Below are 11,727 nucleotides of genomic sequence, written 5' to 3'. Positions count from 1 at the left end.
AAAGTCTGGAGCCTCATTTCATGTGTTTGGTTTTCTTCAGTTTAGCAACCTCAGCCATTAGTCCCCAGCAGCCTGTGTGCAGCCTCCCTATACTGAGAGTGAGGAGGGACAGTTTGTGCCAGGCAGGACATGCCAACGATCCAGCTCCAGAGTACCAGGGTTTCTGTCCGAGTACCAGGGTTTCTGTCCCAGGCCAGGTGCCTCACAGGATACATCCCACCCACTGCCACAGCCCAACTGCAGGGAAAGACCCCAGACCACTAGATCTCCATAGAGCCGGGAATAAAGAGTCTATTTTCCAAGGGAAGCATTGTAGCCTTACAGACAGAGGCCAAGTAGACTTGGCGAATGACCTTCAAGGTTCATGAATATTCCTCATCTGTAAAATGGGCACATTCCCAGCAGGCAAAGCCATGGTAAAGGTTAAAGAATACCTAGTAAATATGTAGAAGTCCCAGCAGAGGGCCCAGGACACACATACTATCAATGGCAGCTATAATTATTTTTATTTTGTGTCACTTAGAATGCTCCTGCAGTGTGATTCAGTATGTACTCCAAGAAGCTGTATTCGAGCATATGGAATTTTAACACTCCATCCTCCAACTTCAGACTGCTCTTTATCTTTAGGTTTCCCCACCCCAACTCCATGATCAGTATTTCTTGTTCTGCTTCATAAGAGGATCATCTCTTCCAGCTTTCCTGTAGGACATTTCCTTTAAACACCATCTCCTCTAGAGAGCCTTCTCTGACTGCCACAATCCTCTGCACTTACCTCCAACATAATCCATAACTCAGTGAATTACAGTTGTCCGTCAGTATTCATGGGGGACTGGTTCCAGGACCTCCCTGAAGGTACCAAACTTCACACATGCTCACTCAAGTCCTTCATATGAAATGGTGTAGTATTTGCATGTAACTTACACACATCCTCCCATATACTTTAAATCATCTCTAGATTACTTACAATACCTAATAAAGTGTAAATGCCAAGAAATCATTGTAAATATAATGTAAATGTACTGTAACACAGTAGCTGGTGCATGACAAATTCCAATTTTGCTTTTTGGAACTTCCTGGAATTTTTTTTCGCAAGTATTTGTGATCCATACTTGATCTATGTGGAACCATGGGTATGGAGAGCCAACTGTGAACTGTTTATAACGTCTTTTCTGTTGTGCTCCAAGACACATATTTGTTTCACCCTGGATTCCAGCGCCTAGAGAGAAGTGCTCTGAGAAGGGAATAAGTGAATAAATGATTTGTATAAAGCAAAACATCCTTCCTGTGCTGCTTCTTCCTTGGCATCTTTGCAGGGATGCAAAACCAACAAAAGGCTAAAGAGTGGAGATGCCAACAGATCTGTAAACATTGCTTGATGCTCAAAGGAAAATCTGCCCACAGGAGGGGTAAATCTGCCCCTTCATGTTTAGTTTTTCTTTCTCCCCATTCCCTACCCTTCCTAATCCATCTGCCCCTATCCCCAATTTTAGAACATGAAGTGACAGCAGGAAGTCTCTCTTAAGGATTTTTTAATTTCTCTGTTATTTGGTTTTCTACTTTGGTACATGGTAAATATGATCATATTTCACACAGAAGCTGACGTACCTCATTATGACATGCCCCATAAAACAGAGCTCATATAAATCACCTGGCATGGTTTTGCTTCACCTGGCTTTCATTGCTAAAATCTCTATTTCTAACAGCACAACAGAGAACAGTGCTTGAATCTCTAGATGAACAAGGATAGGGTGAGCAACAGCCAAGTCTGCCAGGCTGGAGAAAGACCAAAGACGTGGGCTCCTCGGTAGCTGGCTGGCTGGCTGCAGAGACGTGAATGACACAGACAGAGAAGCCACACAAAACCCTGGAGACCAGGGCAGCTGGAGAAACACTCCACAACTACAGTCCATCTATCAGACACCTCTGGCTTTCTCAGCCCTAAGAGATTCTGAAATTAACACAAAGGCCCGAGATGGCTTAATACCGAAGCTGGTGGTACCTACATTTCAGCCTCAATCACCATATGGGTAGGTTTTATCTTGGGGCTCCTGACAGTCTCTCTCCCGGGCAGCAGAGCCAGCCAACCCCTAACATCCCTCATGTCCCCAGGAAGTCCCACAGCAAGACTCAGGCTCTAAAATGTTTTGCCCTCAAAGGCCTGGAGATTGAAGGCAGTATCCAGAAACTTCTTCAGAGACACCAGGTGAGTGTTCCTGTTCCCTGTGGCTGGTGCAGCCGCTGGGTCTCGGCCAACATACCTGGAGGAGGAGAGACAAGCTCATTGGAAGGGCTGGGCTGGCTTTGCAGCTACCCTAGGACCGCATGGGGTCTATGCTTACCCAGCTGCAGGAATGAAGAGCCTGAGGCTCCAAGGGGCTAAGTCAGTGGCCTAAGACCAAAGGTAGGAGATCTGAGACATGTAGGAGGTTCTTTAGTTCAGTTCTGGCCTCAGAACAAACACAAAGATTTGCTCTCTATAAGGCCATATTGAAGAGGATTCCTAATGGGGAAGCTGCTCTGTCACTGCCAGTCATAGAGCCAGCAGGGACTAGGGGGCCCAACTCCTCGGTTTTCAATACAGCACGGAGAAGGGCAGTGGCCAGTGCCAGGTCACACAGTAAATGGGACAGGTGGGGCCAGGATGGGGCCTCAAGCCCCCAGAGCCTCAGCCCTGGCAGACACGAGGGGTGGGTGGCGGGCAGCCCCTGCACCCAGCCTTGTACCATATGGGCCGCGTCCGGCCCAGGATGGTCATGAAGCGTGGGCTGATGTAGTCATAGTAGCCCATGTTCTTGTGCTCCTCCTGACACCACACCAGCTCCACGCCTGGGTACTTCTCTGCCTCTTGCTTGATCAGGTCGAAAGGAAATGGAGAGATCTGGGGCAGGTCAGAAAGAATGAAGGGAAGAGCCAGGGGAAGTGGGGCATACCCACAGACAGGCCCCACAGAAGGCAGCCACCACCCTCTTCACTGACTTCAGCCCTGGCATGCTGCCCAGAGCCAGGGGGCTGGCGATTTGAACTTGCCCGCCACTCTGACCCGGTGAGGGGCTCAGGCACACCTGCTCCAGGCGTGTGATGGCCACATGTTCGTCCAGGCCCTGGCTGCTCCGCTCCTTCACCAGGTCATAGTACACCTTGCCCGTGCAGAAGATGAGCCGCCGCACCTGCCCAGGAGCCCGCGCCGCAGCCCCATCCTCAGGAATCACCCGCTGGAAACTGGTTCCTGGGGACCAATGGGACATGCAAGGGCCATCGGCTCCCAGAGGGGCCAGAGCAGACTGGGAGTCAAGTCCACATTCCTGGCTCCTCCAGGCCCTCCCTGGCCACTGAGTCAAGCCCCAGATTTAGATCTGTAATATGTACCTCCTGAGCCAAACAACAGAACAGGAGACAGTGGACACCCTGAGATATCCCAGGTGCAGGGGTGGAGGCAGCAGCTGGAGCCAAGGGCAAAGCCCTGGGAACACCAAGTTTAAAGTGATGGGGGGGGTGCGGTGATGGGGAGAGAAGGTGACATCACATTCCCATCTACAGCATTGCTGTCTGTCCCAAACCTGTTCCCCATCCAGTCATGCCACCTCCCGGGCACACTCAATCCCTCCCAATCATCAAACTGGAAAGTAAACCCTTGCACAGTTCTTCCTCCCTCAGCTCCAGAGCCCAGCTCCCAGCTGAGTCCCATCCATTTTTCCTTCCTGAGCTCATGCCAGGTGCCAGACTAAACACACTACAAAAACCTCTGAGGAAGCTACTGTAGGGTCACTGCATCCCAGGTCAGGACACGGAGGCAGAGGGTTCACTGCCTGCCAAGCCCCACCAGCACGAAGTGTTCAGCCCAGACAGTCCAGCCCAATGCCCAATGCCAGAGCTCTACACTGCTGGCTCAGCCACTGGCCACATCTCAGGAGATGCCTACACACACGCAAGTGAAAACAAGCACCTGTCCACGCCACTGAGGTCCCCTGACCAGCTCCTGCCCCTCCTCCTACAACCCAGGACCATTTTCCCAGACAGCTCTGCTGTGACCAGCTTCAAGGCCCTAAACTTGCACCGCTTCATTCTCTACTGGGTCACATCTCAGTTTCAACACCAGGGCTGAGAGCTCTTGGAGGGGGTGCCAGGTCCCCAGGGCCAGTGATGCCTGTTGGGCTCGTGAGTGAAAACAATAGATGAATGACGGATACTCAGCATCCCATGAACTAGGCAGACCTGCAGCAGGCCTCCAGCCTCCAAGCTCTTCCGGTGCAGCCAGGCCGGCCCTCCTGAACAACTGCAGGGTGCTAATGCACTCGCCTGACCCTGGTTCTCAGCCCAAGTGACCCAGGTAGGCCCAGACATCTGGCCGTTGCACCAACTTCCAACCCAGCTGCTGGCAGGGATCGTGTCAGAAGCTGCAGGTCCGACAGAGCCACAGGAACAGAGGCTGCCCCATGGGCCCCCATCAGTCACCTCCCCAACACACCCAGGCACATACCAGATACCATTTGGTCAAAGCTGGACTTGGCCTCTGGGTGCCTCAGCAGAGATTTGGGTGTGAAGATGATCAGCTGGAAGGGAAACATGGTGGCTGGCTGACAGCCTGCCCCAACTCAGTCAGGGAACCCTGCACTCGACCCCTGCATCATCCCAGTGATGAACAGTGCGGGTGGCTCACCGGCTTGCGGAAGGGCAGCAGAATCTGCCGGCGCAGCACGTGGAAGTAACTGGCCGGCGTGGAGCAGTTAACCATGATCCAGTTGCAGTCGTAGAGCTGTCTCACCTCAAAATCCTGGGTGAATGCCTGCAGGGACAGGGTGCAGCTGGGAGGTGACCTGCCTGTGATACCCGTATCCTGGCCTTGTCGGGAGTAGCAGCGTGTGGCCCTGTCCTAGGGGCGGGGGCGGGGAGCCAGCAGTACTCACAGGGTAGGCATCTGAGTCGTCATTGCTCATCTGCAGGAACCTCTCAGGCCTGGCTGAAGAGTGCTCTGGGCCCTGGAACAAATGCCAGATGGCCAGGCTGGCCAGAGATCAGGGGGGTTGGGGGTCTGTCACACAAGACGGGGACCTGGGGCTCAGGGCAGGGTCTAGAGCGCTTCTGGAGGAGATGCCCTCACTCTGGAATCTGAACCACTGGAAAAAGCAAGGAATGTCGGACAAGAGCAGGAAGGAGGGTCCAGCCAGAGCCACCACGTGTGAACACATAGGGCAGAAGGAAAAAGTGAAAAGGCCAAGTTAAGATACTCTTTCTCTAGAACTTTCTGCCTTGCAGCAGTGACCATTTGCTGAGTGCTTCCTGTGTGCCAGACTTCCGTTCTACAGACCTCACACACATTATTCTATCATCTTGAAAGCAGCTCTGTAATGTAGATGAAGGTGAAGGGCAAAGAGATTAAGAAGCAACCTCAAGGTTACTCAGTCAGAAAGGGGCAACTGCAAACCCAGGTCTGACTCCTCCTCCTACCCTCACCCACGTGGCTGCTCTGCTCCATAAGAGTAGCAGGACACCCCATACTGTCCTCCAAGCTGGCTCCCCATGGGACAGGGGTGGCCTGCCCCTCCTTTAGGGGCAGAGCCCCACAGACCGACAGCCACAGGTACCAGCCAGGCCAGCTCAGCTCCTCATCCAGCCTGGCTCAAGATGAGAAGCCAGCTACCTCTATAACTGGGGGACCTTGGGCAGTCACAGGACTTCTCTCCTCGCATGTGAAATGGGAACAGAACCAATCTTCTGGTGAGGATGCCACAGGATAATACATGGCATGGGAAGTGCCCAGCACCATGAGACCTGGCTCTGAGCAGTATGATCAACCCCTGAACGTATGACCAGTCCAAGCTGAGCAGGACATCCACTGCAGCCAGGCAGTGGCCAAGCCCCGCCCATGCTCTACCTGGTCAGGCTACACAGCCACCTGGGTGGAACCTCATGATGCTCCTCCCTCCCCTCCCCTGATGACCCGCATATCCTCCTTCTCCCCTACATGTGGTTCCCCCAACAACAGAGGCTCAAATCTCAGTGATTAGCCGTGTGACTTTAGGCTATTCCACCTCTCTGTGTCTCAGCTTCCTCATCTGGTAAGTGGAAACAGGATCTGCCTCTTTCAGATGTTGTAAGGACTAGAGGAGTTAATACACAGAGAAGGTTTTAAACAGAGTCTAGCACACAGCAGGCACTCAGACACGTCCGTTCCATCTATGACCCAGAACAGCAGTGTCATCATCTTCAGTAGCGCTAACACAGACCCACGTAGGCCCCACCCTGTGTCCTGTGCGGTTCCGAGGGGCTGGAAGGCACACAACCACCTCAACTCTGCAAGTGGCCAAGGGTCCAGCCACCCTCTTCCAGGCCAGCCACAGCCCTCCTACGGTGGCCCTTACCATGCCCTCCATGCCATGGGGCAGAAGCAGCACGATGCCATTGTGTCGAACCCACTTGGCCTGACCCGTGCTGATGAACTGGTCAATGATGCATTGGGCCGTGTTGTGGAAGTCACCAAACTGAGCCTCCCAGAGGACCAAGGCATTGGGGCTGGCCATGGCGTAGCCCAGCTCAAAACCTAAACAGAAGACATTGAGAAGTAGAGCCTGCCACACACTGTCACCAAGTAGTGGTGGCTCTGGTCAGACCCAGCCCATCCTCACACACTTTCCCTGCCCTGCCCATCCTTCCCTGGAGGCCAGAAGAGCCTGGGGACTCCATGGGACCCAAAATCCAGGATCTCCCTTTCTGGTAGCTGACAACAGGCCCAGAGATGCCAACCTCAGCCCTGACCTCACATACAGCTAGCTTCAGCCTTATCTAGACCAGGAGCCAAGTCCAAAGATACCCTGCAGAGGCAGCAGGGGCCACCTGCCATGGAGTCTCCCCAAAATGAGCAGGGGTGCAGGAACAGCCCCAGAGGCTGCTCCCCAGAAGGGGTGGCCAGTATCACGGGTTTCTGCTTCTGGGAGGAGGCAGGTTCAAAGGAAGCAGGCCAGCTAAAGGTTGAGCCAAGGGAGAGTTCAGGGGACAGTCTAGGGAGCCAGAGCCTAGGAAGGGGACCTGAGGACAGGGCTTCTGGGTGCGGCGGCACAGAAGATGAGGCGGGTGAGGAATGTGGAGGTGGCCAGGCCAGGAGGCTCAGGGCCAGCCAGTAGCAGTGGCCCCTAGTGGATTCAATGGGGTTTTTGTCTGGGCCCGCTGATACCACCCAGGGACAGGCTCTGGTATTCAGAGTCCCCATCCAGGCAAGACCAACCCTTAACTGGCTCTCTGAGGGCCAGATGGGACAGGACCACATCTCTGATGTGGCCTCAGGTGGAAGCAGCCCAACCACTGTCCCTCAGGGCTGTCCCATGACCCAGGTCCACCCAGGGGCCTCTGAGCTTCTTCAGCTCCTCCCAGCTCCAGACCACAGTCAAAACAACAAAGACAGGATGCCCTGAGGTACAAGAGACCTCTCTGGCCCCCAGGCATCTCAGGGCCTGCCTGACCTGCAGGCAGAGTTCTGACCCACCCAGGACTCCGTATTCAGAGAGGGAACTGTTGCACACGGTGTAGGGGGCCTGATCAGGCCACAGGTGGTTCATCGGGACACACGTCCTCTGGTCAACCTCCTGATCATGGAGAACATGGTGCCGGTGACTGGAGAGAGACACACCAGGAAAGGATGGAAGGCGGGCGGACTGAGCAAGACACCTGGCAGAGTCCCACAGGCTGGTGACAGCCGTGGAAAGCCAGAGCCATCTGCTCCCTCCTCTGGGCAGCCTCCCCTCCCAGCGGTGCCTGCCTCACACACACCCTGGGGGTCTTGGAGCACAGACATGAGTCTCAGCTTCTCATACAAGGAGGGGTCCCGTGAGATCTGCCATGCCAACCTCCCAGGTCCTGGGTGGAACCTGAGACCCTAGGAAGCCTTACCCCAGGGGCACTGTCCCCCTGCCCACCCTGCCAGCCCCCTTACCACTTGCCTGCCCTGCCCAGGATCACAGGAGACAGGAACTACAGCACATAAGGAGGGACCCCTGGCTGAACACCAAGCCTCATGAGGACTGACATGCAACACAGGGTGCAGTGGAGTGGCCCCCTGAGCCCTGGCTGGAACACGGCCAGCAGTGACGAGGGACTGGGACAAGGGAGGGATAGATAGCCTATTGAATTCTGGAAGCCACATCTCCAGGACTCACTAACATGGCAGAGACTGAGTTGAGATCCCAAACATCTGGGGTCCCAAACACCTGGAGTCCCAAACAGAGCAAATGTGATGGGGACAGCCGACAAGTGTAAAGTCCTCATCTGAACTCTAAACTGCAAACAAGAAAGATGGCGGTGGGGAGTTGGCTTGACAGTAGTTCAAAGGGAAACAAAGGATCTTGAGGACCATTGATGACCATAAGACTTAACATCAACCAAGAGCTGACACAGAGCAGTCAGCTCTGCATGCTGGCCCCATGGGGGCGGAGAGGAGGCCCAGGAGCCCTCAGTTGGCCTGGCTATCTGAATAAATATTTCTTTGAGCTATTCTCCATTTGCTGAATCATAGGTGTTCCAGATCCATTCGAAGGGCTCAAACAGGCAATCAATTGTTTTAATCCCTTCTGACTCTGTGATTTTCCTTCCTTAGTTTTGAATGGTGGAGCGTGGGGGTAGAGCCTAGAAATACCATGCGCATCTCCTCAGTGAGGCACGGATGCAGCTCATCGTGGTATCTGGTACAAGGAAAATCGTTTGAGGAAGTTCAGCAAAACACACAATGAGCAAATCAATCTGTGGACACTGGAGTTAATAATCACTCGAATTGCCAAGTTATTAACCTGTCATTCCTGAAACGTATCCAGCCTTTAAGTTTGGGAGGCTGATGAGGAAATAGTGTTTAGGATACCAGTGAATTTAATGTTCAGGAGTATGTATAGATCAATGTGTACCAGCTTCCAGTGGCCCTGGACCTGTCCTTGATTTGCCACAAGTTAGTGGAGCCACGTGGAGGCAGCTGTCCTGCCAGTGGGTGTCGGGAAAACAAAACTGGGCCTTTCCTACACGGTGGTTGGTGGTTGCTGCTTTTCCTCCAGACCATAACACTCAGCCAGGGATTGAAAAAAAAAAATTCAGTTCTAAGAAGCTTTCCTGTTAATCCTCATTGAAATGATCATCCAGAGTCCCTGTGCCAACTGAGAGATCCCCAGCACAGCTGAGCTCTCAGCTCTCCCAAGGGGCAAGGCTAATGCCCACAGGTCCTGGGCTACTACGCCCCCTACCCTCACCTGAATGTGCCCCTCTCCACGTCCTGCCCACTGAGCCGCACATGGATGCCCTCCTTGAGCAGGGAACCGAAGGCCATGTACTCTGCCAGCGCCCAGTCCACCGTCCTCTTCCTGGTCATGTCTGCACGGCCCCGCAGGATTCGAGAGAGGCCTGTGGGAGGGAAGGGCCAGCCTCAAGGGTGCAGGAGCTTGGCCACCTCAACTGGGACAGCTATGGTCCCCGGGCCCTGTGCCAGGTGTGTGTATATTCATTGTGTACCCCTCCCCACAGGCCAGGGCCCTGGCAGGGCGCAGGAGACCCCTCCTCCAGCCCCACCACTCCAGCCAATATACTAGGCTGGCCTGAGCATATGTTCCCACTGCCTCTCTCCCTGCAGGAAGGGTGAGCATCTCCCTGCCACTGGGTGAGCATCGGCCACATGCACATGCCACATACACTGAGTAGGGGACATTTCTTCAATGAAACGTAGGTACCAACTTTCACGGCCTTTCAGATGAGAAGACAGGCTCAGAAGAGGGAAGTCATTCACTCACCCTCGTACAGAAGAAGGTGCTTGGATCTGAGCCCAGGCATCTGGCCCAGGCTGGGCTGCCGTCAGCCCCACACCCACACAGACCTGCTGTGACTGCACACACAGTCGGTGCCCCAAGACACCTGGGCTTCTCCCAGAAGAGGTGGAATCCTCTTGGAACACCCACAGCCTGCTCAGAGGGTGCACGGGGGCCCCACTACCACCACGGGGGCTCTTCAGGCTGCCTGAGTGGAGGCCACAACAGCTACAGCCAAGAAATACAGCCAGTGGCCACCTACTAGACCAGGGTCACCCTCTATCATCTGTCCAGTTTGGCACACTTGCCCCCCAACATTCTAGACCCAACTGCCCCCTCTACAGGAAGCCTTTTTTTCCCTGCTTTCCTCCTGTCTGATCCAGGGGTACCCCTAGCAAAGGCACTGGGGAAACCCAAGGTGTCCATGGAAGCCTGTCAGCGTCACTCATTGGGGAGCATGGCATCCACATCTGTTCACCTGAAGAGTTATCACAGATCCCTCACGGGCATGAAGGAGGCACTGAGAGCTCAGCTGGTCTACCCACAGCCAAGCAGGGATGAGGCTAGGCCTCCCTGACTGCTGACACCACCTTCCTTGGGGCCTAATGTCTGGGACAGTGGCCCATGCCAGACAGCAACCTCACCCATGTGGATCTTAAAGTCCTCCAGGGGTACAGAGCTGGCCACTTCACCAATGTGGGTCAGCGTGTCCTCAGGAACACCTGTGGCTGGGCACGTCATGCTCTTGGGCTCCCCATCCATGTTGAAGAAGCCTGAGAGGGCAGAGACTCTGTGATTTTTGGGAGGTGGTGGGGCGTCAGTTCCCCTGACCAGCCCATCTCCCTAGGACTCAGAGGCCTGCCTCTCCCACAGCCCCAGTGGGCTCTCAGCCACACACTGCTCACTCACCAGGCCAGGGAGAGTCCAGCCAGTGTTTTATATGCAGGATTTTTTTATCCTTGGACCTGCCATATGCCTCCTCACAGATCCGATCATATTTGGCAATTTCTTCCTGAAATCAGGGTGAAGGCCTGGATTGAGGCAATGATGCCCTGGGTAGTCACAGGCTGAGTGACTGGTCTTTCTGACCATGCTCTAGAGGAATAGTCTTCCCCTAACCTACAGGGACCTTATGGCCAGAGTTTAAACTCCCAGAGTTCAGGGGATCCTGGAAAGAGTCCAGGGGATCCCACTCAGCAAGGGACTTGTGGGAATCCAGGAAAGACTCGTGGTCTTTGCTCTCAGAGCTACCTGAAGGAGGGAGGACCAGCATATCCACAGACAATAAACCCAGTTGAGGGACACCTCCTGCAGGAAGCCTTCTTGGACTCCTGCCTGAGGATGGGCTTCCATACATCGCTGCATTTACTGCATCCCACCAGGCTGTAAATGTCTTTGGTCCTCTGTCCCCCTTGATAACTGGGGCTGCTGGGGACAAGGATGATACCGGCTACTTCTTTAAATTGCCAGCACCCAGCCCTGGGCTGGTAACATCAGCAGCCCCCTCAGAGTCTCGGCTCCAGCAAGGTGCTGACAGGGCCTACCTCAAATTCCTGCAGGGTGACTGTGCCCTCAGCGATGAGCTTGTCTGCATACTTCTTCAGCACAGGCACCTGTCTGTGGATTTGCTTATACATGAGAGGCTGCGTGAACATGGGCTCATCCATCTCGTTGTGGCCACGCCGACGGTAACAGACCTGCAGGGACAGAGGGTGGGTCCCCATGCCCAGGCGGTGTGGCTGTCACAGTCACTGCCCACTGGGGCACACCTGGCAGGCCACACCCTTCAAAACCTCACCAGCCCTCATGATCACCCATCACCAAATGGCCCACCCCAGGCCTTTGCAGAGACTGTGCTCAGTGGCACTAAACCTGCTGTCCAGCCATGACCGCTGAAGATGCTACAGACCTGGTGAGCTTGGCACAGCAGGGACAGCTGAGCCCACCTAGCCTAGGC

General features: G+C 54.4%; 1 protein-coding gene across 2 annotated transcripts in view; it reads right to left on the bottom strand.

The window, feature by feature from the left end:
- Nucleotides 1–1,512: 1,512 nt before the first annotated feature.
- OGDHL (oxoglutarate dehydrogenase L) overlaps nucleotides 1,513–11,727 on the bottom strand; it is a 28,118-nt gene continuing 17,903 nt past the window's right edge. For both annotated transcript variants that reach the window (XM_081561424.1, XM_081561432.1), the window contains 12 exons: nucleotides 11,315–11,467; nucleotides 10,680–10,782; nucleotides 10,415–10,543; nucleotides 9,222–9,372; nucleotides 7,478–7,605; nucleotides 6,360–6,538; nucleotides 4,905–4,976; nucleotides 4,658–4,783; nucleotides 4,478–4,550; nucleotides 3,063–3,226; nucleotides 2,724–2,878; nucleotides 1,513–2,258 (listed from right to left, as the gene is read on the bottom strand). In XM_081561424.1, the coding sequence (XP_081417550.1) occupies nucleotides 2,135–2,258; nucleotides 2,724–2,878; nucleotides 3,063–3,226; nucleotides 4,478–4,550; nucleotides 4,658–4,783; nucleotides 4,905–4,976; nucleotides 6,360–6,538; nucleotides 7,478–7,605; nucleotides 9,222–9,372; nucleotides 10,415–10,543; nucleotides 10,680–10,782; nucleotides 11,315–11,467 (1,557 nt within the window). In that variant the 3' untranslated portion in view covers nucleotides 1,513–2,134. The remainder of the gene's footprint in view (nucleotides 2,259–2,723; nucleotides 2,879–3,062; nucleotides 3,227–4,477; nucleotides 4,551–4,657; nucleotides 4,784–4,904; nucleotides 4,977–6,359; nucleotides 6,539–7,477; nucleotides 7,606–9,221; nucleotides 9,373–10,414; nucleotides 10,544–10,679; nucleotides 10,783–11,314; nucleotides 11,468–11,727) is intronic.

This window comes from Giraffa tippelskirchi, chromosome 2, assembly GCF_054371585.1.
Source record: "Giraffa tippelskirchi isolate mGirTip1 chromosome 2, T2T-mGirTip1v1.2.pri, whole genome shotgun sequence".
Classification (NCBI taxonomy): Eukaryota; Metazoa; Chordata; class Mammalia; order Artiodactyla; family Giraffidae; genus Giraffa; species Giraffa tippelskirchi.
This window is presented reverse-complemented; position numbering and strand designations above follow the sequence as displayed.